Source organism: Oryx dammah, unplaced genomic scaffold (genome assembly GCF_014754425.2).
Source record: "Oryx dammah isolate SB20612 unplaced genomic scaffold, SCBI_Odam_1.1 HiC_scaffold_11232, whole genome shotgun sequence".
Classification (NCBI taxonomy): Eukaryota; Metazoa; Chordata; class Mammalia; order Artiodactyla; family Bovidae; genus Oryx; species Oryx dammah.
This window is the reverse complement of record NW_024080625.1, coordinates 2,166,011-2,190,685: the sequence shown is the minus strand read 5'-3', so window position 1 is coordinate 2,190,685 and position 24,675 is coordinate 2,166,011. Positions and strand designations below refer to the sequence as shown.

The 24,675-nt window shown below is 58.0% G+C and overlaps 1 protein-coding gene across 3 annotated transcripts; it reads right to left on the bottom strand.

The window, feature by feature from the left end:
* Positions 1-1,415: 1,415 nt before the first annotated feature.
* On the bottom strand, positions 1,416-23,346 carry LOC120861325 (rap guanine nucleotide exchange factor 3). 3 transcript variants are annotated; one of them, XM_040236963.1, is made up of 28 exons: positions 23,012-23,345; positions 22,323-22,535; positions 16,600-16,653; positions 16,406-16,512; positions 16,088-16,209; positions 15,776-15,944; positions 15,123-15,207; positions 14,736-14,796; positions 14,573-14,649; positions 14,246-14,392; positions 13,606-13,718; positions 13,234-13,322; positions 12,858-12,936; positions 12,517-12,667; positions 12,355-12,437; positions 11,550-11,589; positions 8,740-8,821; positions 8,303-8,449; positions 6,165-6,262; positions 5,660-5,785; positions 5,393-5,574; positions 5,039-5,129; positions 4,849-4,899; positions 3,875-3,962; positions 3,482-3,546; positions 2,983-3,037; positions 2,816-2,887; positions 1,416-1,836 (listed from the first exon to the last, which is right to left on the bottom strand). In XM_040236963.1, the coding sequence occupies exons 1-28, from the start codon at positions 23,015-23,017 to the stop codon at positions 1,718-1,720; spliced, it is 2,772 nt and encodes a 923-aa protein (XP_040092897.1). In that variant the 5' UTR covers positions 23,018-23,345; the 3' UTR covers positions 1,416-1,717. The 3 variants fall into 3 exon arrangements, with proteins under 3 accessions (XP_040092897.1, XP_040092899.1, XP_040092898.1); XM_040236965.1 differs by lacking the exon at positions 23,012-23,345 and adding an exon at positions 22,861-22,926; XM_040236964.1 differs by lacking the exon at positions 4,849-4,899 and having other exon boundaries at positions 23,012-23,346.
* Between the last annotated feature and the right edge of the window lie 1,329 nt (positions 23,347-24,675).

The following is a 24,675-nucleotide window of genomic DNA, read 5'->3' as shown; positions in this document are numbered from 1 at the left end:
GCCAAAACTTTGACGCAGGTTTAGGAGACAAAGGCTCTGGAGTCCTGACTCACTGGGTCCACACCTCATGTCATGATTACTCAGCTCTGGAAGCTTCCATGCCCCTGGGTCTTCCATCTCCACCCATGGGTAAGGGCACTGGCTTGGTTACCCTGCTATCTGCTCCATCCCAGGCTCTCCCTGGGGAGTGGGCTCCTCTAATTCCTCTGAGGAGATGCTACCCCCAACAGGCAGCGGACACGGGGCAGCTCTCAGCTGTCACCTCAGCTGCAGAGGCAGAGCGGCCGTTTTTAACTTTTTGTCGCTAAGAGCTGACCTGGGATCTTCACACCCATCTGACAAATGGAGAAATGGAGGTGAACTGTTCACTGACTTGCCCGGATTCACTTAGAAACCCGAGGTATGATCCCCCAGTTGGGCTGCCTCCTGCTAAGAGCTCTGACACTTTCTGGAGGCCAGTGCATGTCCATGACCTCAGGGATGAGATCTGGCAGCAGAGGGGTGAGGGAAGAAGGGGGTGTTCGGCCTGAGCCCCTGAGCATGTGCCAGCTGCCTCCCCTCTCCGGGTGTGGGGCCCGCTTCCTCCATACGCCCCAGGGCCCTGGTACTCAGAACCTGCACCAGGGCATCTCCAAGGCCGAGAGTCCCTCTCAGGGTCAGACAGTGCCCCTCACCCTGCCAAGGCTCGAGGCCACGGGAGCAGGGAGGGCTGCCCCACCTGGAATTTCCTCATGTGAGGGTCCCTGGGCAGGAGGGTCCTCACGGTGTGGCTGGTTACCAGGGGAGATGTGGTGGAGGACTCAAAACCCACAGAGCTGACGGGCCCACTCATCACCGATGAGGGATGTGACTCCCGGAAGCCTCCGCCTCTGCATCACTGCCTCCGCTCAGAGCACCACCCAGCGGCCGGAGGCAGAAGGCAGGAAGTGGAGCGGGAGGGAGGAAGGAGGAGCCTCTCAGACCGCCGTGGACCGCTGAGGGCCACTCTGAGGGCCACTTGGACCAGCCCCCCGCAGGGCTGCAGGCTCCCACAGCCCCTGTGACCAGGGCGCTGAGGCCTGGATGCAGTCCGCCAGGGAGCCCTGCCGGGTCCCAGAGACCATCCCGGGCAGGGGGCGGGGCTTGGCCCTCCCTGCCCCGCCCCCAGGGGCTGGCCGGAAAACACAGCCTCCGTCCACTTAGGGTAACAATAAGGCTCCTCAGGGACCACGGCTCCTGGACAAACAGCCCTGACCACACCCAGCTGTTTATCGCACCGGCTGTGGAAAGAAAAGCGCTGCTGCTCCCCGCCTCCACCCGCTGCCTCCCCAGGCAGGGCCTGCTCCTGCCACATGCGTGCAGACGCTCAGCCCACCAGGGAAACACACCCCAGGGGCCAGAGACGGCTGGACAACAGAGCCATGAGGCGCAGAATCTGGGAAAATCCTGTTGTGGAGAGCTCTCTGTTGGACATAAAGAGAGAAAACGCGCTGCTCCCCCGCTCACTCCAGGGCCTCTCTGCCCCCCACTCCTTGGCCTTGGGCCCGGCTCCTTCCATTCGCAGGTCCTCCGTGGCCGCCAGTCATCACGGGGGACGGGTGCCTCCACGCTGCCCGCTCCCGGGCCTCAGGTCCAGTCCTTGGAGAGCCCTGCCTGGCTCGGCCAGCCCCTGGGCCTCCTGGCCCGGCGCGCCCCGGGCTCTCCTAGCGGCCAGTGTCTGCTCCAGCCCAGGCCCTCCTCATGGCTCCAGCTCCCGGGAGAGGCGGGACAGTTCCCGCTGGTTGTCGATGACCTTCAGCTGCTGGACGTAAGCCCAGGTGCTGGCGGGACTCCGGGTGCTCAGGGACTGCTCCGAGCCTGGGGGGGCAGGGAGGGCGGTCAGCACTTTGTAGAGCCTACCTTTCCCCCTTCCAAGAGGCAAATCGACCCTCCTACCTTCTGCCACCCAGCCTGCCACTTCCCACAGCCAATCGGGAAGACACCCCACCCCCCATCTGGGACAGACTAGCACAGTGAAATGGGCCCCAAATTATATGCAGCTTCATACCCCTTTTACTAAGTTCAAAAACAGTGAAAACTAACGAATATTTTGTTGTCGTAATATATATATGAGATATTTTAAAGTTATATGTATATGTATATTTTATTTTATGTACACACGATAAAGCTATTTTTAAAAAACAAGGAAATGGGTAACTCAAAATTCAGCATAGTGGTTTCCCTGGGTGGGGAGGGGCAAGGGGACAGGAAAGGGGACCACCACTGGGGAGATGGAAGTTACTGTCAGTGTGCTCAGGCTTGGGTCTAGAAAGGCTCATCTTATTTTCAGAATAGATACATACATAAAGTAAGATAATGGTGATGATGTGGTATGAACTGTGGATTACAACTAATCCCATTTCACACAAACTGAAGGCCAATTAAAAGAACACAGGTCTGGAGTATGAGTGTGTGGGTCCCAGTTCTGTCTAATTGCTTATCTAACCAGCTCTACCTCACTGCGCCTTCCACCTGTTTTTTCAAGGCCCCAGCCCACTGTATACCTTTAAGTGGGGATAACACTCGACCTACTTCATACAGCTGTTAGGAACCATTATCACCATCGTGCTTTGCAACCCCATGGACTGTAGCCCGCCTGGCTCCTCTGCCCATGCGATGCTCCAGGCAAGAATACTGGATCTTCCCAACCCAGGGATTGAACCCAGGTCTCCCTCTTTGCAGGCAGATTCTCTTCCATCTGAGCCACCGGGGAAGCCCTTTCATGTATGGATGTGCCTGTAAGTGCCAGCCAGCCACCATGGCCAGCTTGTCAGCACCCACCCCTGCCCTCACTTACACGTGGAAACCCTGACCGCCTGGCTGTCCTCGTGCAGGTGGGAGACTCGGCTTCTGAGCGGTGACAGAGGCACTGGGAGGTGAGGAGGGAGTCAGTGAGAGGAGACCAAGTTGGTGCCTGGAAGGGGGCGTCACTCAGGGGCGCCCACCGGGGATCTGCCCTCTCACCATTACTGTGGCTTCGGCAGTGGTGTAACATCCGTGCAGCTCTGGCCATCATTCTCTGGGGGCCAAGCAAGGACATGAGACCTGATATGAGGGACGGGGCCCTGGCCTGGCCTAGGTGACAGCTGAAGTGCTCCTAAGCACCAGCGGCTGTAGGAGACGGGGCTGTGCCTGCTGCACCCCAGCTCACCCAGAGACCCAGCGGGAACCAGGCACTGGGAAGACAGAAGTAAGGGAGGGCTTAGAGAGGAGGAGGCCTGGTGGGGAGGGGACTCTGGTTGAAGGGCTAGATAGTTGAGGCCATCACCCCACCACTGCCTGGTGGAGACCAGATCCTCTGAGAGCATGCAATGGAGTAAGGCAGGGGCTATTTTAAAGGAGGTCTTCATATTTATATTGTTGAGAAAACTTTGGACCGTCTCCCATCCCCCGCCCCTTCCAAAGCCACTGTCACAGCCTCCAACCTGTTCCAGCCTCAGACACCCGCTCTCCTTGGACTCACCATCTTCTCAAAGTTGATGAGATTCTCCACCAATGTGTGATTTCCCTCGTGGATGAAGGTCATGTCTGCAAAGAGATGGGCTTTGCTCATAGGTCCCCAAACTCCTTCCCCTCCCAGCAGCCAAGGAAAGGTGAGGGACCAATAACAGGGACGCCACGTGGCCCTCTTCCTCCCTGCTAACCTCCTGGAGCAGTTTCTTTGTATCTCTTAGGCCTCGTGTCATCAGCTATCTAATGTCTGCATGTGTTAACTCCGCTTCTATCTGGTGAGCTCCTAGTTCACCTTTGTGGCCCCAGGGCATTGGCACATTGGGATCACCCAGAGGGTCAGGTGGACACTCTCGGGCAGGGACGGATGGGATGGCAGCAGGGTGGCAGGGGCTGGTGCCCTTACCTTTGAGAAGAAGGGGCATGAAGGGGATGAGGGGAGGGGAGAGCTTGGTGAGGGCCAGACGGTACACTCGGTGGTTCCACGAGGGGTCCTGAGAGGGAAGAAGCCACAGTGAGAGAGGGAGGGTCCCGCCCACCATGACCTACTACATGCCACAGCATAACCAAATGCCCACCCACCAAGGAGAGGCCGTGCACGCACTCCTTGGAGCTCAGCCTCCCCTCGGCCCCAGATCTCCCCAAGGCAGGCTGTGCGGCAGGCAGAGGGGCCTGGAGCTGTGATGCCAGGCTGCATGACGTGGTTTCCTGGCCTCCAATTAGCCCCCAGATACTCATGGACATTGTCACAAGGGCTCTGAGGATTCCTGGAAAACTTTTCTGCCCCTGTTTCTCCCTCTCTCCCTCCCTCTCTAGTGGGTACACCCCTTTGAACTTCTTCAGCCCCAGGAGGAGAATTTTTTCCTCAGGAGCTCTTGGAGCCTTGCTAATGAAAGCAGCCTGCACGAGCTCTCTCCTGAAAGCTATACACCTTTCGCTACCCTCGCTACAATTCCCGGGAGTGGAGGGCTCAGCTCCTCAACTCTTGCCTCATTTTTTGGCCTAGGCTCCTTGAGTCTCCTGAGGGGCCTCTGACAGACCCCAGAACCCCATGGGAGTTGGGTCAAGACCTGCTTCCCAGGTCCTGAGGCAGGTCAGCGCCCCCCTGGTGGTCCCCTGGCACCTCAGACCCCAGGGCCAGCAAATGCCGCAGCAAATGCCACACGGGCCCCTATACACCTGCTGAGGCATATAATACACTACACAGACCCCCATAGTGCTAACACTGCATTTCTCAGCCAGCCCCCCAGACTCACAGGCCAAAGGGAACCAGGCCCTGACCCAGGGTTGGAAGCCCGGAAAGTGACCAAGGACAGGCAGGGGTGCTGTGGGGAAGAAGCCGGGGGTTGGGCCAGGGTGGCGGGGGCGGGGAGCACTCACCAGGAGCCTCTCGAGGGCGGAGTAGAGCTTCCGGACTTTGTGAGGCAGCCGCTGTGAAGGAGAGGCAAGGCGAGGCTGTCACTGCTCTGGGGTGCAGGCGCCATTCCCAGCCAGGACGCCCGGGACAGGCAGGGGCCTGACTCAGGACTGAGGTGGGGAGGTCCTGACCCACCCAGGAGATGGCACTCACCTCCCAGGTATGGGCCAGGCGGCTGATGGCTGAGTTGCTGAGACCAAACATGACGGCAAAGAAGGAATTAAGATTCTTTTGCTCCTTGAGGCTGTGAACAGAAGACCCAGAGACCCTCAGGGGAAGCAGCCACACACAGAGCCCCACACCCACACCACCCCCAAGCCACAGCACAAGACCCGGCAGGCCAATGCTGCCCTTGCAGGGACTGGAGCTGCATGCTGTGGGAAGGCGGGGGCTCCAGGGGCCCTAGGCAGGCACGAGGGTGGGAGGCTTGGCCACACTCCGACCACAGATCAGGGGGTTTAAATAAAGGCGCTGTGAGATTCTGCCACCCAGCCCACCGGCACTCACTGGGCTGCCAGTTTGATGAACTTCCTGAGCAGCTGGGCCCGTAGGCCGGGCACGGAGCAGAGACACAGCTCTGTGGCCACCCAGTACTGCAGCTCGTTGAAGCGGCGCATGAAGCGCTCCAGGTTGGCGGTGGTGACGTCCCGCAGGTGCTGGGGGCCCAGCACATAGTGGATCAGCTCCACCTGGGCAGGGGGAAGCACTGCGAGGTCAGCACACAGGGCGGGGCGTCCCCACCGCCCACTCCTCCCCTCCGCTCCGCCTCAGCACCTGGTGGATGCTGTTGAAGAGGCTCCAGTCATGATCCGTGAGCTGGCCCGCCAGGTCCTTGGTGCTCACCAGGTCCAGCCCCTCGGCAGAGCCCACCGTGGGCCCCAGCTGCTCGGGGTGTGGGGTCTGCAGGTGGAAGAGTGCTCAGAGGGCTGCCTGGGGGGTCCAGGGGGCATGGTGGGAGGAGAGAGTCTGGGGCCAAAAGCCTGTGCCCAGGGCCGGAGGAACGTCAGGAGGGCAGAGGTGCTGCAGGGGAGGAGGGGCTCCCCAAGGAGGCATGCCCTGACAGCTCCCCAGTGCTGGGGCCCCTCTCCCACTTGAGAGCTCCCAACAGTTCTCCCCTTGTGACTTCCTCCATCGGCTGAGGCCCAATCCTCTCTCTTCCTCCTTAGGAGCAGCCAGAGCCAGGCCCTGCTCTCCCTTCCATGTGGCCCCCTCCTAGCACCCACCCGTACCACTCCCAAAACAGCCCTTCTCGGGGCCCTGGCGCCCTGCCTGGCCCTACCAGCTTGTGCACTTCCTGTGGATTGACAACAAAGAGCCGCTCGTTAAGCCCCAGGGATGTGGCCACACCACGGGCATCTGGCTGCAGGCCAATGGCATCTGCAAAGAGAGCAGAGGCTGTGCTGGGTGGGGACAGAGAAGGAGGCCAGGGAGCAACCGGAGGCGGGGTGGAGGCTGGAAGAGGTCTCCCAGTAGCGGCACTGGAGTCCTAGGCAGGTGTTCTAAATGCACGGGTGTGCATGCCCACACACGCACAGCGGTAGCACGGCCAGAGGACAATGAAAGAGGAGTCTTGGTGAGACAGGCTGACGCTGGGCAACGCTGGAGCCTCCCTGAGTCCCAGCTTCCTCCTTTCTCAAAAGCAGACACCAAGATTTCCCGTGACTACTCATCAGTCAAATGAAGTCACTGATATAAATAGTGGCTATAAGGATATGATACATATACAAGCCCTTTGAAAATCAGGAAATGCCTTACAGAAATCTTCGTGTGGATTTTCATCAGCTCTTGTGGACTGGGACTGTGTTTTCAGTCATGTTTGAGTCCTCAGTCCCTAGACCAGTAGCCTCCAAAGTAAGGTACACAAGACCATTCCATGCGTCCAGGAAAAAAATATTAGCACTTATATTGATTTTTCTTACCTGTTTTGCATTTGCTTTGCGTGTTGCTCTATGACCACATAGCAATAGTGTAGGAACGTATGTATGTGACTTGCAAGGAAATATACACAGATAACGGAGTTTGTAATAAAATACTGATTACTGACATAGTGAAAGTTAAGTCGCTCAGTCGTGTCCAACTCTTTGTGACCCTGTGGACTGTGGCCCACCAGGCTTCTCCGTCCATGGGATTCTCCAGGCAAGAATACTGGAGTGGGTTGCCATTTCCTTCTCCAGGGGATCTTCCCGACCCAGGGGTTGAACCCAGGACTCCCGCATTGTGGGCAGACGCTTTAACCTCTGAGCCACCGAGGTTTTACTGACATAGGTGTCCATCAAAACAATCAGTGCTCTAAACAGAGCAAGCATGGCATGTAGAGTCTCAATTAACACTGGGTTTGGACAACTGCAACTTGCCATGTGGCCACCAGAGGGCAGTGCTTCCCAGAGGAGCACACAGGCACCGGTGCCCTCATCATCTCTCCCTCCTGAAGAAGGAGGCTTTGCTGGTCTCCCTGCCACTCCTTGCCATTATTCTCTGGATGGCCAGCTGCTTACCCTGGGCTCCCGCTGTCATACCCATGCTGTGTGTTTCATGGATAACAGTGGTTTTTAATTTCCCAAGTTCTCTAAAGGCAGGTCTTAATAATCCTCATGCTGCCATACTCTGAGCACCAACTTTATGCCAGGTCCCATGCTAAGAGCTTCAAACACAGTAGCTCATTTAATAGCCACAGCAGTCCTAGGTGATAGGTAGTTACAGTGGTCATTTAACAGACAAGGAAATGGAAGCTCACAGAGGTCAAACAACTTGGGCAGGATCATATACTCAGTAAGCAGTGGGTCTGGGAGTCCAGTCTAGACTCTTAACCATCAAGCTGCTCATCTTACCTGCCATGGTACCTCTGCCTCCTAACATGCTGCTGGCCCATAGATGACCCTCAAAGATGTTGATGGACTAAATGAGCAACTACCTAAATTCAAAGTCTGCCTATGCACTCAAGGGGTGAGCCTGGGAAAAATCACTGAATCCATTTGAGCTTCAGTTTCCTTGTCTGAAAACAGGATAAAAGTACCTATCTCATAAGATTGCTATTAGGATTAAATAAATATGTAAGCATGGTAATAATGTCAGGCATCCCTGGTGGCTCAGTGGTAAAGAATCCACCTGCCAAGCAGGAGACACAGGTCCAGTCCCTGGGTCTGTGCCCATCACCTGGAGCAGGAAATAGCAACACATTCCAGTATTCTTGCCTGGGAAAGCCCACGGACAGAGGAGCCTGGTGGGCTACAGTCCATGGGCAAAGAGTCGTACCAGACTTGTACGTAATATGTATAAGTAAGATGTAATAAGCCTCCCATAAATGCTAACTACCATTAACATTGACAGAGATGGTGATGATCTTAATTCAGGGGGCTGGGCACAGCTCTGAGAGGGCCCCCCTCCCTTGGGGCCACCCTACCCAGAGACACAACTCACCACCTGCTGAGTTGACCTTCACCAGCACCTTCCCCTTAGTCCAGCCGTCCTCCTGGGCCAACGCTGCCATCACCTCTCTCACTGAGGCCGTCACAGGCAGCTGCAGGGTTAGCACGGAGTGGTCTGGCCGGCAGATGTCGTAGGGGACTGGAGAGGAAGATTGGACTGAACTGTGGGAGGGAGCTGCCTGGTCTCCCTGCCCCAGCGGGGAGAAGGCAGTGACTGCAGCAAGGGAGGGAGGGAGGGTCTCAAGGATGGGGGGGCAACAGCACTAAGGAGAAGCCTGGGCAGGCAGGTGGGAGACCCTGAGGTGAGCAAGGGGGGAGCCTGAAACAGAGGCCCCAAGGAGCACAATATGCCATCTGGGCCAGGCACCCCGAAGTCAAGGTGACGAGAGCAGGGCTCGAGCTCTGCCCTGGCTGACTCAGACCACCAACCTTTGTCCCCAACTCTGATGGCACAGTTGCTGCTGGGGAGAGGCTCATCCTGGCTGGGGAGCCAAACAGGAACATTCCGGGCCTGAGAAGGAGAGGAAGTAAGGACTAGAGGACACAGGAGAGCATGCAGGGACGGGGAGGGGCCTGTCACCCAGAGCGTGGGTCCCGCACAGCACACACACCACCTAAGGGATCTGCGTGTCCCGCAAACCCGGGACAGGTAAGGCGCTGGGGACCTGGGGACCAAGGCTGCCGGGGAAGACAGAGCAGAGCTCAGAATGAGTCTGTGCCCCTGTATATGTGTGTTACCCCCTCTGCCAAATGGGTCCAGAGCCTCTCTAATATGAACACAAGGCAGCTGTTGATCCTGGTCTTTTCCTCCTTCAGCTACCATTTGCTATTTTCTATATGCTTATTTTAAGTATCTAAATATGCACAAAAGCCCTTTGACAAAATATTATTATCCCCATTTTACAGATAACATCAGTGAGGGCTCAGAGAGCTTAAGTAACATACCCAAAGCAGCACAGCTGCTAAGTGGCCCTAAAATCCTAAACCTGCCCCCCCCGCTCCCCCTCCCCCATGCTCTTGTCCACCAACACTCAACTGTTAGCTGCCCCATAACCCTTACTCCAAGGCCCCACCACAGTGGGCTCTTGGGGGCCCCCACTGCCTAAAGGCCGCCCTCACACAGTTCCTCTGCCTACCGACTATTCTTTCCAGATTTTGTACTATTTTCCTCCTCCCAACTCTTAAGGAGGCAGATGAGGTTTAGACCTTGGTCCATGGTTCTTCCCTGGATTTCCAAAGCTCTGCACTCCCCTCAGGGCTCCTCCCAGCATCATGTACCAATGTCCCCTTTCTCTCCACCCCCAGCATATGGAAGACTCTTAAAACCGTACCACTGGGCACTGAATTCTCTTGCAGACCTTGGTCTCAAATGCCTCCAGGGTCTTCCATATCTGTGCTGCATTACCCCAAACTCGACACACTCCTCAGATCCCCTCATCCCGCTTCCCAGGCTACTCTTCTGGCCATTCCCCTGGGTTCAAGGCTTCTGCTCCCCCCTGCTCCCCTCCTCTACTTCCCCACAGAGTATCATCTAGTTCCAGGGTCTCTGTGTTCCCCCTTCCGCAGCCCAAGCCATCCCCAGATCCACCAGCCCGTATCGCCTCACGCCTTATCTACTACAACAGTGCAACTATTCTCCGCCAGCCTTTCCTCTCGGGTGCTTCCCTCCCTCCCACTCCCATCTGCCTGACCAGAGCCAGATTAACCTTCCTATCATAGTGTCCAGGCCACCACTGTCTGCTGAATAAAGCTCAGGCTCCCCAGCTGACCTATTCAATATACAAATCCCATCTTGTCAATCCTGGGCTCAGACACCTCCAATGGCTTGCAATGCTTAAAGGACAAAGGCCAGGCCCCTTTCCAGGGCCCATAGGGCCCCACCTGCTCTGGCCCCCCAGGCTCCATCAGGAGGCAGGCTTCCTTCCCCACACCTGCCTGCAGCCTCTTCTCCCTCCGTCCTCTCTCCCTGCATCTCTCGGTTCCAGCAGTCACTTCTCCCTGACCCTGACACTTTCCTTTTCAGCCCTTTCCTTCCTGCCTCCAGAGACCCCATCTTTGTCCTTATTCAGCATGAGGTTGCTCTGTAGCTCCGTCCCTCACTTCCCTGTGAGCCCCTCGAGGCCAGGGTGGCTCTCCCAACCACCTACAGCATCCTTGGCACCTAAGGCATGCCGCCTGCTCTTCACTGAGCATCAGCAGCAAGAGGTCAAGGCCCCTCAGGGATGGAGCCAGCATTCTAGTGGGCCATGAGGGTCACCAGCAGACAATTAGCAAGGGAACAGCTAAACAAAGAAAACAATTCCACTAGGACAAGGCTTTGAGGAAAACCACTGAGGGCCCCATGGAGAGGAGCCAGTCGGGGAGGGGCTCTCACAGGGAGATAGGAGGGGCCAGCAGGTGGGGGCAGGAGACGGAGGAGGGAGGGAGCTTCACCTTCAGCAGAAAAGGAGTCAAGAGGAAGAAGCGGGCAGGATGAGGTGGGAGAGCCAGCTGGGCCCTGCAGGCCCAGATGTGGCATTTGGGTGTGATTCTCACTGTGAGTCTCCACAGGCGGCCCCAACCTCCCTTCCCAGTCCTCCCCACCCCATTCTTCAAATTTCACTCCACTCAGGACTCCTCCCACTTTCCTCTCCCAGCCCACTGCTGGGGATGGCACTGGCCCCCAGGACCCCCGGGGTTTCCGAGATGCCTCCAGGCACCACCCCTCACCTGCCAGGCGGGAACTGCTAACCGGCTGGAGCTGTGAGCATGAGGGGGCTTCCCAGGTGGTGCTAGTGGTAAAGAACCCGCCTGCCAAGGCAGGAGACATAAGAGATGTGGGTTCGATCCCTGGGTCAGAGAAGATCTCCAGGAAGATCCCCTGGAAGAGGGCATAGCAACCCACTCCCCAGTATTCTTGCCTGGAGAATCCCATGGACAGCGTAGCTTGACAGACGGGCTACAGTCCATAGAGTCGCAAAAAGTTGGACACAGCTGAAGCAACTTAGCTCGCATGTGAGCATGACCAGATGGAATAAAACCCCTTGTGGGGGTGGGGAGCAGTGACCTTAGACCTCTGTCTCCTGCAAGGCCCAGCCCCAGTGTCACACGCAGCCCGAGCTCCATGATCACCTATCCCAGACCAAGGATGTGCCTGTGTTTGGGGGGGACCTTCCCATGCAGAGGGGCCTGGAGGTCCTTGGAGGAGGGGGAAAGCAGGGACCCGGCAGAGGCATGAGGAGCCCACTCTGGTCGGACACCTTCATCTGAGGAGACGCGTTCCCACAGCCGTTCTCCAACCTGTAGAGCAAGTGAGAGGGAGATGAGACTGGGGGCAGGGTCCCCCAGCAGGCAGGACGATGCAGGCTCAAGTGCAGAAGGATACTAGGCTCTGGTTTCCCTCCACCGTCACCAGAGGCTCAGAGGTTGGCAGACTTGGAGAGGATGACCCAGAACAGGCACGACTTGAAATCCAGCCCCTGGATCCTACGATTTTCCCAGGCTATCAGGAGAGGGCAGGAGTTCAAGGGAGAAAGGGACCCAGTGTGGTGTCAGGTCAGGGAGGCCACATGTGAGCTCTCCCCGAGCCCCAGCTGCCCCCACGGGAGGCCTGGGAGGGCAGGAAGGTCTGGGAGCGCAAGGTAAGGGCTGGAAAATTGGGTAGAGCAGGCGGGAGCTGGCACCAAGGGTGCTCAGCAATAAACAGGAGCCAGTAAGCAGAGCAGGTGGGCAGGGCAGTGGGAGGATGACACATGAATGACTGTGGGCTGCCTGAGCATGGACGGACGCGTGATGGGAGGGTGTGCAGCAAGGCCCTGGTGAGAACACTCGCTGAGATGAGCAGGACTAGACAAGTGAGCACAGCACAGGGTTTTACAGACAGGAGCAGGAGCCCTGGGGGTGGGGGGTAGGGTGGGGGTGGAGTAACGGGCTCAGGGCGGCAAGGCTGCAGGGCTGCAGGCTGGATTGAAGCTGCGTGTTTGCCCCCCAAGGCGGTGCTCCCAGCTCCTGCCACACAGCCTGTCCCGCCCGCCCGTGACAAGCTCCCTTGAGCCAAAGCATCACCTGTGGTGTCGCCGCCTCTCTGGCCACTGCTCCCGCAGCAGGTTGCTAAGCCGGGCGTCCCTGCTCACCAGGTCCGAGAGTTTCTGGGGGAAGCCAAGGTTCACTGAGACCCCCTTGTCCACCCCGGGCAACCCGGCCCAGCCCCTCCTGGCTCCCAGGTACCTTGAGGAAGCTGGTGGCCACAGGGTCGGTGCGGAGCGTAGGGCCGTACAGGGTCACCCACTGACTGACCAGCCGCAGGACCTGCTGCCTCTTGTTGCAGACGTAGGAGCTGCGCTCCTGCTCGCTGCCCCCCGCGGGCTCCGCGTGGAAGGTGGGTCCCAGTCAAGGGAACCACAGGGTCCAACAGGCCCACCCACCACCCTCAGGAACAGGCACAGGAAGGACAGGACACCCGAAGCCCATGAATGGGCTGGGCCTGGAGGGTTCAGTACAGCCATGCTTTGGGGGATCCCTCCTCCCCGCTCCACACACCATCCTCATCCCCAGGGCTGGAAGGATATTGGTGCAGGAGGGCAGCACAGAGCTGGGCAGTGGGCATGAAGACACTGTGGGTCAGGAGGAAGTCACTGAGGAATGTCTCTGTAAGGCAAGGGACAGGTGAGGGACTCAGCAGTCGAGTCTCCTGAGCACAAGTATATGCACAACCGGGGCACCCCTTTTACCAACCCCGCCACAGGCCAGGGAGCAGCGACACCCTGTCCCTGTCACAGCACTTCCTACACAAGCCAAGAACACGGGAATGGAAACTTCTGGCCAGCTGACCAAAGAGACCAATCGAGCACCCGATGAGGTCAGATGCAGGGTGCCTGGCCCTCTCCCAGGCGGTGCTGACCACCCTCTGAGTCAGAAAGCAGGCAGGGTGTCTCCTGCCCCTACCTGTTGGGTCATGAGCACTGGAGTCAGGCCGCATGGCCTCCAACAGAAGTTCTAGGATCTTCTCTGGGGTGCCAGACATCACCGTATACCTGGCAGAAACAGCCGGTCCAGAGCACTTGAGCCCAGACTCCCCCTCCCGCAGCTGGGGCAGATGTCAAGAATCAATCATATCACTCATCCCTATTTGCCAGCCCTTTCCCCATCCCATGTGGTGGAGAGGGGACTCAGGGGATGCATCTTAATCCCTGGAAGCCTCTCCACCCACTGCGGGCAGGTGGATGACACAGAGAAGGGAGTAAAGCCCGGGAAACAGAAGGAGAGAAGGTGGGCAAGAGAGACAGTATGGAGAGGGGAGCACGGCGGGTGTGTTACCGATTCCCGCCTGGGGTTGAGGGACGGGAAGGGCCGGTGCCCTGAGAGGTTCTCTCCAGCACTAACACCACTTTGCCGTGTTCTTCCAGCCTCATGGTCTTTGCTTCCACATCCTGGAGAACAAGCCACACCCAGTGCTTAATACGTACCACAACTCCTTTACCCATCCTAGGGCCTCTCTCTGCCTCCCCCATTCCAAACTCCAAGCCCCACAAGGCTCCCACAAGGACCCACAACCCTTCTCCTGCCCTAGTCAATGCCCACGACCTTAGATTTGTCCCTCACAGCTGCCTCTCACCCAGCCTGAGCCCCTCCTCCACCCTGTCCCTCCCAGTGCTCCTTCTATGGACCCCACTCTCCATTATGCCGCCTCCCCCTGCACCCCAGACCCCCACCCCTCTGTAACCTCACCCCTGGTCTCCCACGGGAGCCAGGGTTCCCAGGGCTCACTGAGCCTCCTCAGCAAGCCACGCACCTCCTCACACACTCAGAGCTGGGCTCCCTCCTCCAGCCATCATCCCCAAGGTTTCCACCTCCGACCTCTCCCTACTCCTTGAAGTCTCCATCTGGTCCCTACTCCTTGGCCCACACCACTTCTCCAGACACATGTGCCTGCCCTCGCCACCCCCAGCAGCAGCACCTTGATGATACGGTTGAAGTCCTGCTTGTCCACGCGAAGAAAATGACAGTTGTCTTCTCCCAGGATGATGGTGGCTGCCCGGGGTGCATCGTTCACCAGAGCCAGCTGTCCGAAGTCGTCTCCCTCGTGCAGGGTGGTCACCAGGCCCTGCAGCCAGGCCCGAGTTACAGCCCAGCCCCCCAGCCCTCACCGGGACAGACCCAGAGCCACCAAAGCAGGAGGAGACCTGAGAGGCCGGCAGCCTTGGGTCCATTAAAGGCACTGCCCACAAGGACAAGGACCAGAGACCAGCTCTGCCCCAGGGGCTGGGCATGGGGGAAGACTCACCTTGCCATGGGTCACCACATTGACCGATCCCTTCCAGATAATGTACCACGAGGTGCCCTTGTCCCCCTGGCTGAACACTGAGAGAAGCAGCACAAATCAGACATGCCCCAGGCACCCATCGCTTCTTCCCTGTGGCCTCCGCCCACGTCCAGGCAGGACTTACACACAGTTCCTGCCTTGCTGTGCGGTTCAAAGAGCAGGACTGCAGCCAGCTCCCGCTTCACCTGTGGGCAGGGGGACAAGAGTCAGAGAGGTGAGTCCAGGGACGAGGGGCCAGGTGAGGAGGTTAGGTCCAAAGCCACGCATACTCGGGGGACAGAGCTGTGATGAGGTCAGGTGACGTGGGATTCAGCAGGAGACAAAGCAGGGGAAGAAATGGGCACAGAGAGCCAGAAGGACCTTCAGACAAGGATGCCATGCCAGGGACAAGACATCAGACTGAAGTATCCAGGCCACGGGTGGAAGGGGAGGGGCGTGTCTTCTGGCCTAGCAGGGGTCACAGGAAGGGAGGTTTGGGGGAGGGCAAGGTGGGGCGGGGTCAGGGGCTGACCGAGTTGGAGAGGTGGGCCACAGCCTTGATGTGCAGCAGCTCCTCAAAGATGAGGTCCAGCTCCTCGTCTGTGCGCTGACCAGGGCTGCGGGCACAGGGGACCAGGAAGAAGTGATGAACAAGCCCGGTGTGGGGAGCCACAGCACCCACTCAGCCTGGGCTGGCCGGGGTCCCAGTGGTGACTGTTTATCAGTAACGGGCCAGCCTTTGATGGGAGCACACCATGTGCCAGACACTGGGCCAAGCACTTTACATATGACTTCATTCTACTCTCACAACAACCCCACGATGTGGGCTATCGTTATCCTTTGACAAAAGAGGAAGCTGGCCAGCAGAGACGCAAGGACACAGAGCTAGTAGCCAGTTGAACTGGAATTTGAACCCAGACCTGCCACGGTTGTCTTGGCCACGGATGCTTCTCAGAGGGGGCAGGGTCCCTGGAGGCCACAGGCCCCACGGCCTCAGTTACAGAGGAAGGACCAGGTTCAGAGGGGGCAGGAGGGCTCGAGATCACACAGCATGTCCGTGGCAGGTGCAGACCAGAGCTCAGGCCTCAGGTCCAGCCAGGGTCCTATCCCTCCACAAGAAGTCGGGGCTCACTCCCCCTCAGAGGGGAAACTACGGAGTCTGAGAGCGGGGTTTTGCCCACTTACGGCTTTCGAAGTGCCACCGTGAGCAGGGCATCGGGCCCCCGCTGGGACAAGAGGGCCAGAGCCTCCACCAGCTCCTCCTCCAGCTCATGGGCGCCCACGGGCTCTGGCTCCGGCCCCGGGAAACGGTAGAACTGGGTGTCTCGGTCCTGGAAGGCCCAGTCGTGTTTCACTGTGGGGCAGAGGCCCGGGCGAGGGGGAGGAGAGGAAATTGAGGCCACGTAGGTATGAGGCTTCCATGGAGATGCCTGGCACAGGCCTGCTCCCCAGGACTGCCTGGCACTGGGTGCCCACCCACCCGGGGCTCAGGCTCACCGTGGCAGAGGGCGCCTTCATCCAGGAACACCTGGCAGATACCCACGGCTTGGCTCCGGGAGTGGACGCCCAGCCCCAGGGCCAGGATCCCATCCACCAGCTCCCGGCCGGAGCAGCACTGCCTGCGAGAAGGGAACAGGGCAGGGAAAGGAGATCAGATGGCAGGAGGGAGAGCGGGGAGGGAGGAAGTCCATCCGAACGGCACCTTCTAGAGCTAGCAGCAAGGCTGGGTCCAGAGCCTGGGCAGAGTGAAAAGGAGAGAAAACTGCTGGGGGTGGCGGGGAGGCGGGCGAGGAGGCAGCCAGGGCCGCCACTCACCGGTGGAGCCGGAGGTGGTACTTTCTGTCTCGGATGAGGTTGGGGCAGTTGGCCAGGAGGTGCCGATGCAGCTGCTTTCCCGCCCTGAGCACCCGCTCCGTGGAGGCCTGGAGGAGGCAGGCACAGCTAGCTGGCTTAAGGCCTGAGTCCAGGTGTGTGGGCCCCCTCCCAGCCCCACCCCTCTGGACTCATACCTGCTCCAGGCTCACGCTGAAATCCAGGGACTCCTCGCTGCTGGTGAGTGGCGTCTGAGGGCAGTGGGGAGTCTGAGTGTTAGTGCCAGGCCTTGAAACCCAGCTCTCAGGCCCCTCCACCATGACTCCCAGCCCCCCGCCCAGTTCTTGACTCCAAGCATTCATTTAGCTAACGGTTCAACAAATACTCACTGGGTAACCCCCCATATGCCAGGCATCCGCCTCATCGCCACCCTGCAGCCCTATTACTAGACCCGTGTCTTCCTTCATGACGCCATCAGCTCATCCCCAGGGATAAGGTCCAGGATCTGCTTCCTCAGCGCCCAGTGTGCCCAGGCATCCAGGTAATTCAGCGTGTAGGGGAGGGAGGGGCACAGTGGACCTGGGGGAGCATGGGGACATGAGATAAGAAGGCCAGGAAGTAAGCAGCTCAAGAGGTCCGGAGACCCACGGCCTGATGCCGAGCCAGGGTCGGTCCCCAGTCACAGGACTATGGACAAACCTCCTGCCTTCTGTGGACCTCGGTGCAGCCTCGTAGTTAAAGACACAAACCCTGGAGCCAACTCCTGGATTCCAGTCCCTGCTCCTATGTAACCCTGAATACATGATTTAATCTCTCCCTGCCTATAAATCTATAAAACATTCATAATAACAACTCAAGCTTTGGAAAGGATTATGTGAGTTAATAGAGATCAAACGTTTAAAGCAATGACTGGCATATACATGCAGTTGTGTGTGCACGTTAGTTATCATTACTCATCTGTGAAGCACAGCGCGGGCGGCCTGCTGGAAGGCCCTTTATTCTCCGAGATGCTGCTGCTAGTCCCTAACCCTACAAACGTGAGTCAGTCTCGGCAGAACATGGATGGCTCTGGAAATGGGGTTTATGTAGAATCACTGGTGAACGAGGTTCCCTGCCCTTGGCATCCATCGGGCCATGCAGGACTCGCTGGCCTGTTCGCCCTGGGATGTCGGCCATAAAAGCCTCTCACGCTCCTCTCCTACCACCTGAGGACTGGAATTCGTGAACACCCCTGAGCAGGATGCTCTACCCTTTAGGAGCCCTCCCAAAGGCAGGCACTGCACAGTTCATACAGCATGTGTTTCTCGTGATTTCATCTGACTTCATAGAGAATGGGCTTCCCTTGTGGCTCAGCTGGTAAAAAATCTGCCAGTAATTCAGAAGACCTGGGTTCAATCCCTGGGTTGGGAAGATCCCCTGGAGAAAGGAAAGGCTACCCACTCCAGTATTCTGGCCTGGGATCAGACAGGAAGTAGGCAGAGCAGGCAAGGTCAGTCCTCCTTGACTTATCAGGAAACAGAACTCTAGAGGTGATGTGCCCGGGTAACTCAGACACATAGCCAGACAGCCAGGGATAAACTCAAGCCCCTTCCAGAAGTGCTCACATTCTTGGTCTCACTCCACCCAGTACACCTGCCTGTTTCCTCTCCCTCCCCTTCCTTCTCTGCAATGCCTCCCTATCAGCACTCAGGGCCTGAAGAGGACCTGGCCTGGGGCCAGAGCCCTCTCCCCTGGTCCCAGCATTTTCCCACTGTGCACTGGGCAGAGGCCTGAGGTCCAACATGCGTAGGCGCCTGGCCCAGTGCCAGGCGGAAGATACTAGGTGTCCCAAAGGTATCCTTACCCTAGTCATGGGGCCCATTCTAGTGCCAGACATGGCCCTGGAGACTCAGCAATAGGACAGGAAAAGAGAAGGAGGAGCCAAGGAGGGAGGAAGGGCAGGAATGCTACCCGGCTAGCCTCCTGTGTTGGAACAAACAGGGCCAAGTGCTAATGACTTGTTGTTGTTCATGTCAGAGTACCCAGGTGGCCCCAGTCCCCCCAAAGCCCCTTGGTGTCCAGGACCCAGGCTCCAGCACACACTCCCTTCCTGGTATTATTCTGACCCTAGAGGGCACATCAGGAGGGGAGGTGCCCAGTCATGTGGCCAGGCTGGGCAAGACTCAGATCTCAGATCCGCAGGCCTCGCTTCAACCATTTCCTGTCCTGCCCCAGGGGACGTGCAGGAGGCTCAGAGCTGGAACACGGGCCCATCAGAGCTGAGGAAGAGACCTGAAGGCATCCCTCTTATTTTTCCAAGAAAAGCAGCAGGATCCCAGAGAGATGAAGTAACTTGCCCAGAGTCACACAACTGCTTAGAAATGTACGATCCTACTGAATAATTGTTACCAACACTGATCCAGAAGTAGGTGTTTGTCTCCTGTTTCCTGGCTAGAGAAAAGGAGGCACAGAAGTTATGTAACCTGCCCTTTTCAAGCTGGTAAATAGGGGCACCAGAATTTACCCTGTGCCCATCTGATTCCAAAGCCCATGATCTTAGCCACTAAGCCCTGTCATCTCCCATGGCACCTCCACGGTGCTGGGCCTCCCCCACTGTGCACGATGGATGCAGAAGTGGTAAATTCTGTCCTCAGGGATGTTCCGCCGGCAGGGAAGTCTGAACAGTCCTGGGTTAGACGAAGTTCCGTATCTGTGTCATCACAGTCCCTCTGAACCCCTGCCGTATTCCTATGCATGGGGACCTCCTGGGATCATGGAGGGGGTGCTATTCAGGGGCTGCGGTCAGCTGTGTGGGCTCTGGAGTCAGGTGCCTGGGTTCAAATCTTGGTTCCCCACTACCAGCTTGTTGTGTGACCCTGGGCTGCTTATAAAGCTCTCTGTGCTTCAGCTTCCTCATCTATAACGTGGGGTTGGTGGCAATAGTACCTACCCCATAGGGTAATTTTGAGGATCAAATAAGTTAATTAATAATATGAAGCATTCAAAGCCATGCCTGCTTTGCAGTAACTACTTACTCAATGGTAACTTAATATAACTCTTCTTTCATGATGGGCAGCTATCACCTGGACTCGGTGCAAGACATGCTGTACTTTGATGCTGTACCTGATCTGATGACCCTGAGTGTCAGCTTAGGGGCTTCTCAGTTAGAAAGCAGCGCCTGGTATGGGTAGGGGAGGAGGCCCTCACCCACCACCTCCTGTCAGGTTTGGACAAGAAGGACTCAGGGTGGAAGAAGAGGTCCTAGTTAGTTTCCCTGCACAGGATCACGGCTTGCCCCACCCCCCTCCCTGTCACTGAGTGTCAGAGTCACACTGGAGGGGCAGGCACAGAGCCAGACAGCCACATGGGGACTCGTCAGACCAGTTCTCTTAGGCCACGGTAGGGTCTCAGGCCAGGGCTGTGTGCGATGGGACTGGGAAAGGATGCATGAAGCAGGGTGAGGTTCTGGAGTGTCAGTGGTACCTTCTGTAGCAAGAGAATATACACCACAGACTTGAACTCTGCAGCCAGACTGTCTCAGACCCAAGCCCAGCTTGTCCCTTAGCAGCTGTGTAACCCTAGACTGTCACTTAGCCTCTCTGGGTTTCTGCTTTTGCATCTATAAAATGAAATGATGGCGTTAGTAGCTATCTCTCAGGGCTTCTGTGAGATTATTTGATGTGATTAAAGCTCATGGTAGCACTTCGGATATAAATACTGCACAAACACTAGCTGCTTCCATCATTTGGACAGGTTGAATGAAAGCATGTTTTCTGAGTTAGAGAACAGAGACACCTCTCCTAAAACAATCACTCAAAGAGTAGCGTCTCAGGGTTCTCTAAGCTCAGGGGACCCACGAGAGGTCATCCTGACCTTGTCCCTGCCTCTAGATAGATTGGTTTCTGTGTTGGCTCCCAGACATCAGATAAGATCTCATGTATCCCTAATGTTTATCAAAGGAGACATTCTTCCATCCTATTCTAGCATCAACTTTGCCACGGTTGTTAAGTCCTTTCTGTATCAAACCTCAGGGTCTCCTGCTGTAACCTGCTTTAATTTTCTCTTGTTCTGGTCTAACGGGAACAGAAAGTGCTCTCCTCAGACCTCAGGAGGTTGATGGATTTCCCCCTCAGTTTTCTAAAGGTGGCCATGGCCTGGGTAACTCCCAGCACTGTCCTCCTGGGACGCTGGGCTCCTTACAACATCCACCCATCACCCTGTGTGTGCACACTCCCTGCCAGACACTTGTTCCCTCACACGAGCCCCCTCAGCCAAAGGCATCATCCCAGAGGTGAGAATTAATAGCTTCACAGGGACCCAGAGTCTCTTAAACATAGACACAATGGGCTGAAACCACCTCACCCCTACTCCCCAGAGACAGTCCTCAGGAGAGGATGTGGCCCCTGCCTCAAGCCCTAAAAATCTAAGTTCCCTCTAATCATCAATTCAGGCACATACACCTGGTGGGGGAGGGGCCTTGTTTCTGTGCCCCTGACTCCATCTCTCACTCCACTGATCCTCACCCCCACCTTTCTGACCTCCCCTCACATACCAGCCCTCCAATTCTGGGACTGAGGGAGTCAGGAGACAGCCTGGCAGCCTCCTCCACTCTCTCCCTTACTTTGGGTCCCAGGGGATCCTCCAGTGACCTCATTGTCCTGGCCCCTGACCTTCCGCCCACTCCCCACCTAGCCTCTACAAGCTAGGAAAGGGACAGGAAATGCATAAGTAATTATAGCCTGAGGGGGAAGGAGGGAGGGAGGGTTCCAGCCCACTGGCTCCGATAGCTACTGCCAGTGACCTGGGGTGGGGCTGGGTCTGGGCTTGGGGATGGGAGGGACAGACAGCTAAGCCCAAAAAGACCATGGATCCCCTGGTCCGTCCAGAGTGCCATCTGGAGCAGGACCCAGGCCCATGAGGCCCCTTCTCAGTAAGACCCAGGGAAGGAGGGGATGGAGGACAGCTGGGGACTGACACCTAGATTCTCCTCTCGCTTCCCATTGCAAGGGGGACCCCGTTATCTTGGTGGGCCTTGGTTTTCTCAACTCAGCTTCATATTTTGGTACATTTGGCAAATATAAATGGCTATATTTGGTAAATATATAAATGGGTGGGGTAGGAAGAGGGAGGCAGAAGGTGGTGGTCATTCTACTCAAAAGAATGCTCCTAAGAGAGGGGTTCTCCCAACTCTATCTCCTGATCCAACTCCACCCCTTTGCCCCGATGCCCTCCCCATACCTACTTGCACACATGTCACAGACGCATACCAGGGCTCAGGTGAAGAAACTCTCTTAAGTCTGGGTGGTTGGGGAGAGCTTCCCTGATGTTTTGGATCCTGCAACCATATCCTGCCCACCATCCACCATCTCCCCCCTCCCCACTTCTCTTTCCGTCATTCTTGCAGCTCCAGAGATGTTCTTCACTGGCAAAGGGAGCTCCGTTCATCTCACAGTCTCCAAACTCCTCATAATTCTCCCCTGACCCCCTCCAAGCCAGATGCCAAGCAACCTTCACATGACCACTTCACCCCAGATCAAGACACAGACTCCACGCAGTTCAGTCCTCACTAAAGGAGAACGCTGCCACGGTGATGTTTAAAGAATAGTACCAAGCTTACCTCCCCAGCACTTGACCTGACCCCTGTATTTCATACATGTCTCCCACCCCCACCTGAAGAACACATGAGCACCTAACTCAAGCCACGCGGAAGTGACAAGTTCTTTTCCCATTCGCCACATGCCTGAATAGGGGGATTGGGCACCACATGCATGCACAACGCAGTTGTGTGAGCCACCCACAGTGCAGCCAGGCTGCCCGCCCCAGGTGTACCCCCCCTGCCCGCAGAGCAAGCTGGACTGCCAGCAGTATGCTCGCCCTCCCAGCCGGGCCCCCTCCAGCCCAGGGGGGTCTGGCCCTGGCTGGGGAAGGGTATGGGACTCACCCAGCGCAGCCCCTGGACGCAGCTGGGCCGCTGGTGTTCGAGCAGCAGCTGGTAGGAGCAGCTTCGAGGCCGGTACATCCTCCTGAGCACCATGTTGAGCAGCGTCCCCTCCGGCACCACGTCCGGGAGGCCTCCCAACAGCGGTGCTCCCAGAATCGAGTCGCCCTCCACAGCCAGGCCCACCTGCCAGCGGCTCTCACCTGGCCAGCCCACCTGTGATAGGAAGAGGACGGCAGACAGCCATGAGGCTGGGTCCGGGGCAGCTGGACCAAAGCACGACCCGGCCGCCCCAGGCAGAAGCACTTCCTTCGAATCCTCTGGACTGGTCAGGCGGAGGTGCTGCGCCCCTGCCAGGAGCCGGGGGAGGGACAGGAAGACCTTCACTGGGGCCTGCCGGTCTGGCTCACTTAGGGGTCTCCAGCCGGCGGCGGCGGCGGCATACCAGAGATCAGGCCCTTCTTTGGAATTCTGCCCCACCCCACCGACCATGGACCTGCAGGGATCTCCACCAACTCCCAGAATGGAGCTGTGGACTCACTGGATCCCTGAGAAACGCAGCTTCAGCTCAAACCCTTCTTTTCTCCTCCTTCCTCACCCTTGACCAAGCCTCTGTCTCCCACCCCAACTCCCCCACCGTGTCAGCTTCCTCCCCTGCTCCTCCTCCCCGGCCCCCACCCCATCATACCCACCTTCATGTTCCTCCTTCAAGCTCGCACAGCCGTGCAGGCTCTAGCAGAAGGCAGGGGGTGGCGGGAGCACCCGCCCGCCCCACAACGAGCCACTGTGTGCCCCCGGCCTGTAAGTCCCAGGCGAAGTGAGCAGACCAATTCGTAGCTGGAGCCGCTTCCAAGGCAGCCCCAGCCAGGCTGGGTGGAAAGGCTCCTCTCGGGTTGGGGGAGAACTGGGGACTTGGTGGGGGGACAACGTCGCCCCCGCCCCCAGCGACAAGGAACCCCGAGCCTCCCCTCCGTCCCAAACGAAAGAGCCAGCTGGCACCGGGCGCTGAAGCGAGGCTGCAGCTGGCACTGATCCGGGCGGGAGCTGTCACACCCCCTGCGCGGCCCGCCCCCTTCCCCTCCCGGGCCGACCGGAGCGGGCGGGGAGGACGCGCCCCGCGCTCGGGCAGGGAAGGGGGCGGGCTCCGGCAGGGGGCGGAGTCGGAGCGCAGGGTACCCGGAGCTGGCGGGAACCTTGGCCTCGAGAAACCCCGGGGGCCGTAGCGTCCCGGGAGTGCGTGCCCGGCGGCGGCGGCGGCGGCGGCGGCGGGGCTGTTGGGGTAGGGGCTGCGGGGTAGGGCCGCCACGCGGCCGGGAAGAGAAACGCAAACAAGGAAACGGGGGGAAGGGGGAAGGGGGTGAGTCATTGCGGCCCCACCCGGGAGGGAAATCCGGGCTGGGGCCGCTTCCCGGCCGGGGGCGCCCTGCCTCCTGTTTCAGTTCAGGGTCTCGAACAGGCTGGGGGAGGGACTGGGCCATTTTCCCGGAGGGAATCCCGCTGCCCAGCCTCCCACCGCAGCGCTCCTATGCACGCACCCCATCCGCCGCCTTCTCCCCGCCCTACACGCGCACGCACACCCCCGGCACGGGTGGGGAGGTCGAGGCTGGAATGGAAGGACGGCGCTCGCGGACGGTGGGGGCTGGAGTCGGGGCCGAGCTCTGGGAGGATGGGTTAGAAGGCCTCGCCCCCACCCGCGGTTCCGGAGTCTCAGGCCGGCTATGTGGGAAGGGCCATCGCCTTCCTGGGCCTCAGGTCCCACCGCCGCGTCGGTGGCCCAGCGCCCCCTGTTCGCCCTTCTGCTTCTGAGGTGGCGGAGAGACAGTGGCTCCGGGTCAGCTATTCCCCAGGCGCCAGCGGCGTAACTGGTCCCATTCTTCACTGAGGGTTTTGGAAGGAGTCGCCCGCCCCGCCCCCAGCTTTCTAGAACGCACCCTCTTTTTGCCCCATCAGTGTCCCTTTCCCTCTGCAGCTGAGCCTGCCTGGACAGAGGAAAACACATCTCTAACATACCATGCCCGCTGCTCTTCCACCGATGATTATTCTCTTGGGGGTGTGGGTGTGGATTTTCATTGTGATTAAAACCTCAATTTCAATGTGTCTTTAAAAGTCTTCCCAGGAGCTTATCAAATGTTAAGTTCCAGCCCCTTAAATTCAGACTCAGTCTTACTGGCATGAAATGCAAAATCTGTGTTTTGAGCAAATACCCTAAAGTTGTCTGCTGGGTTCACACTTTGAGAAATGTTAGTGGAGTTTTAAATGCTCCCTCAGGGAAGACCAAGTTAGGTATGCATCCTCAATCGCTCAGTCGCGTCTCTTTGTGACCCCATGGACTTTAGCCCACCAGGCCCTTGTCCAT

Excerpts from the sequence above, each read along its gene's own strand:
- LOC120861325 (XM_040236963.1), bottom strand. Across the intron at positions 15,945-16,087 it reads TGAAGGCGCCCTCTGCCACG|TGAAACACGACTGGGCCTTC; the intron begins GTGAGCCTGAGC and ends TCTGCCCCACAG. Across the intron at positions 14,650-14,735 it reads CAGCAAGGCAGGAACTGTGT|TGTTCAGCCAGGGGGACAAG; the intron begins GTAAGTCCTGCC and ends TGCTTCTCTCAG.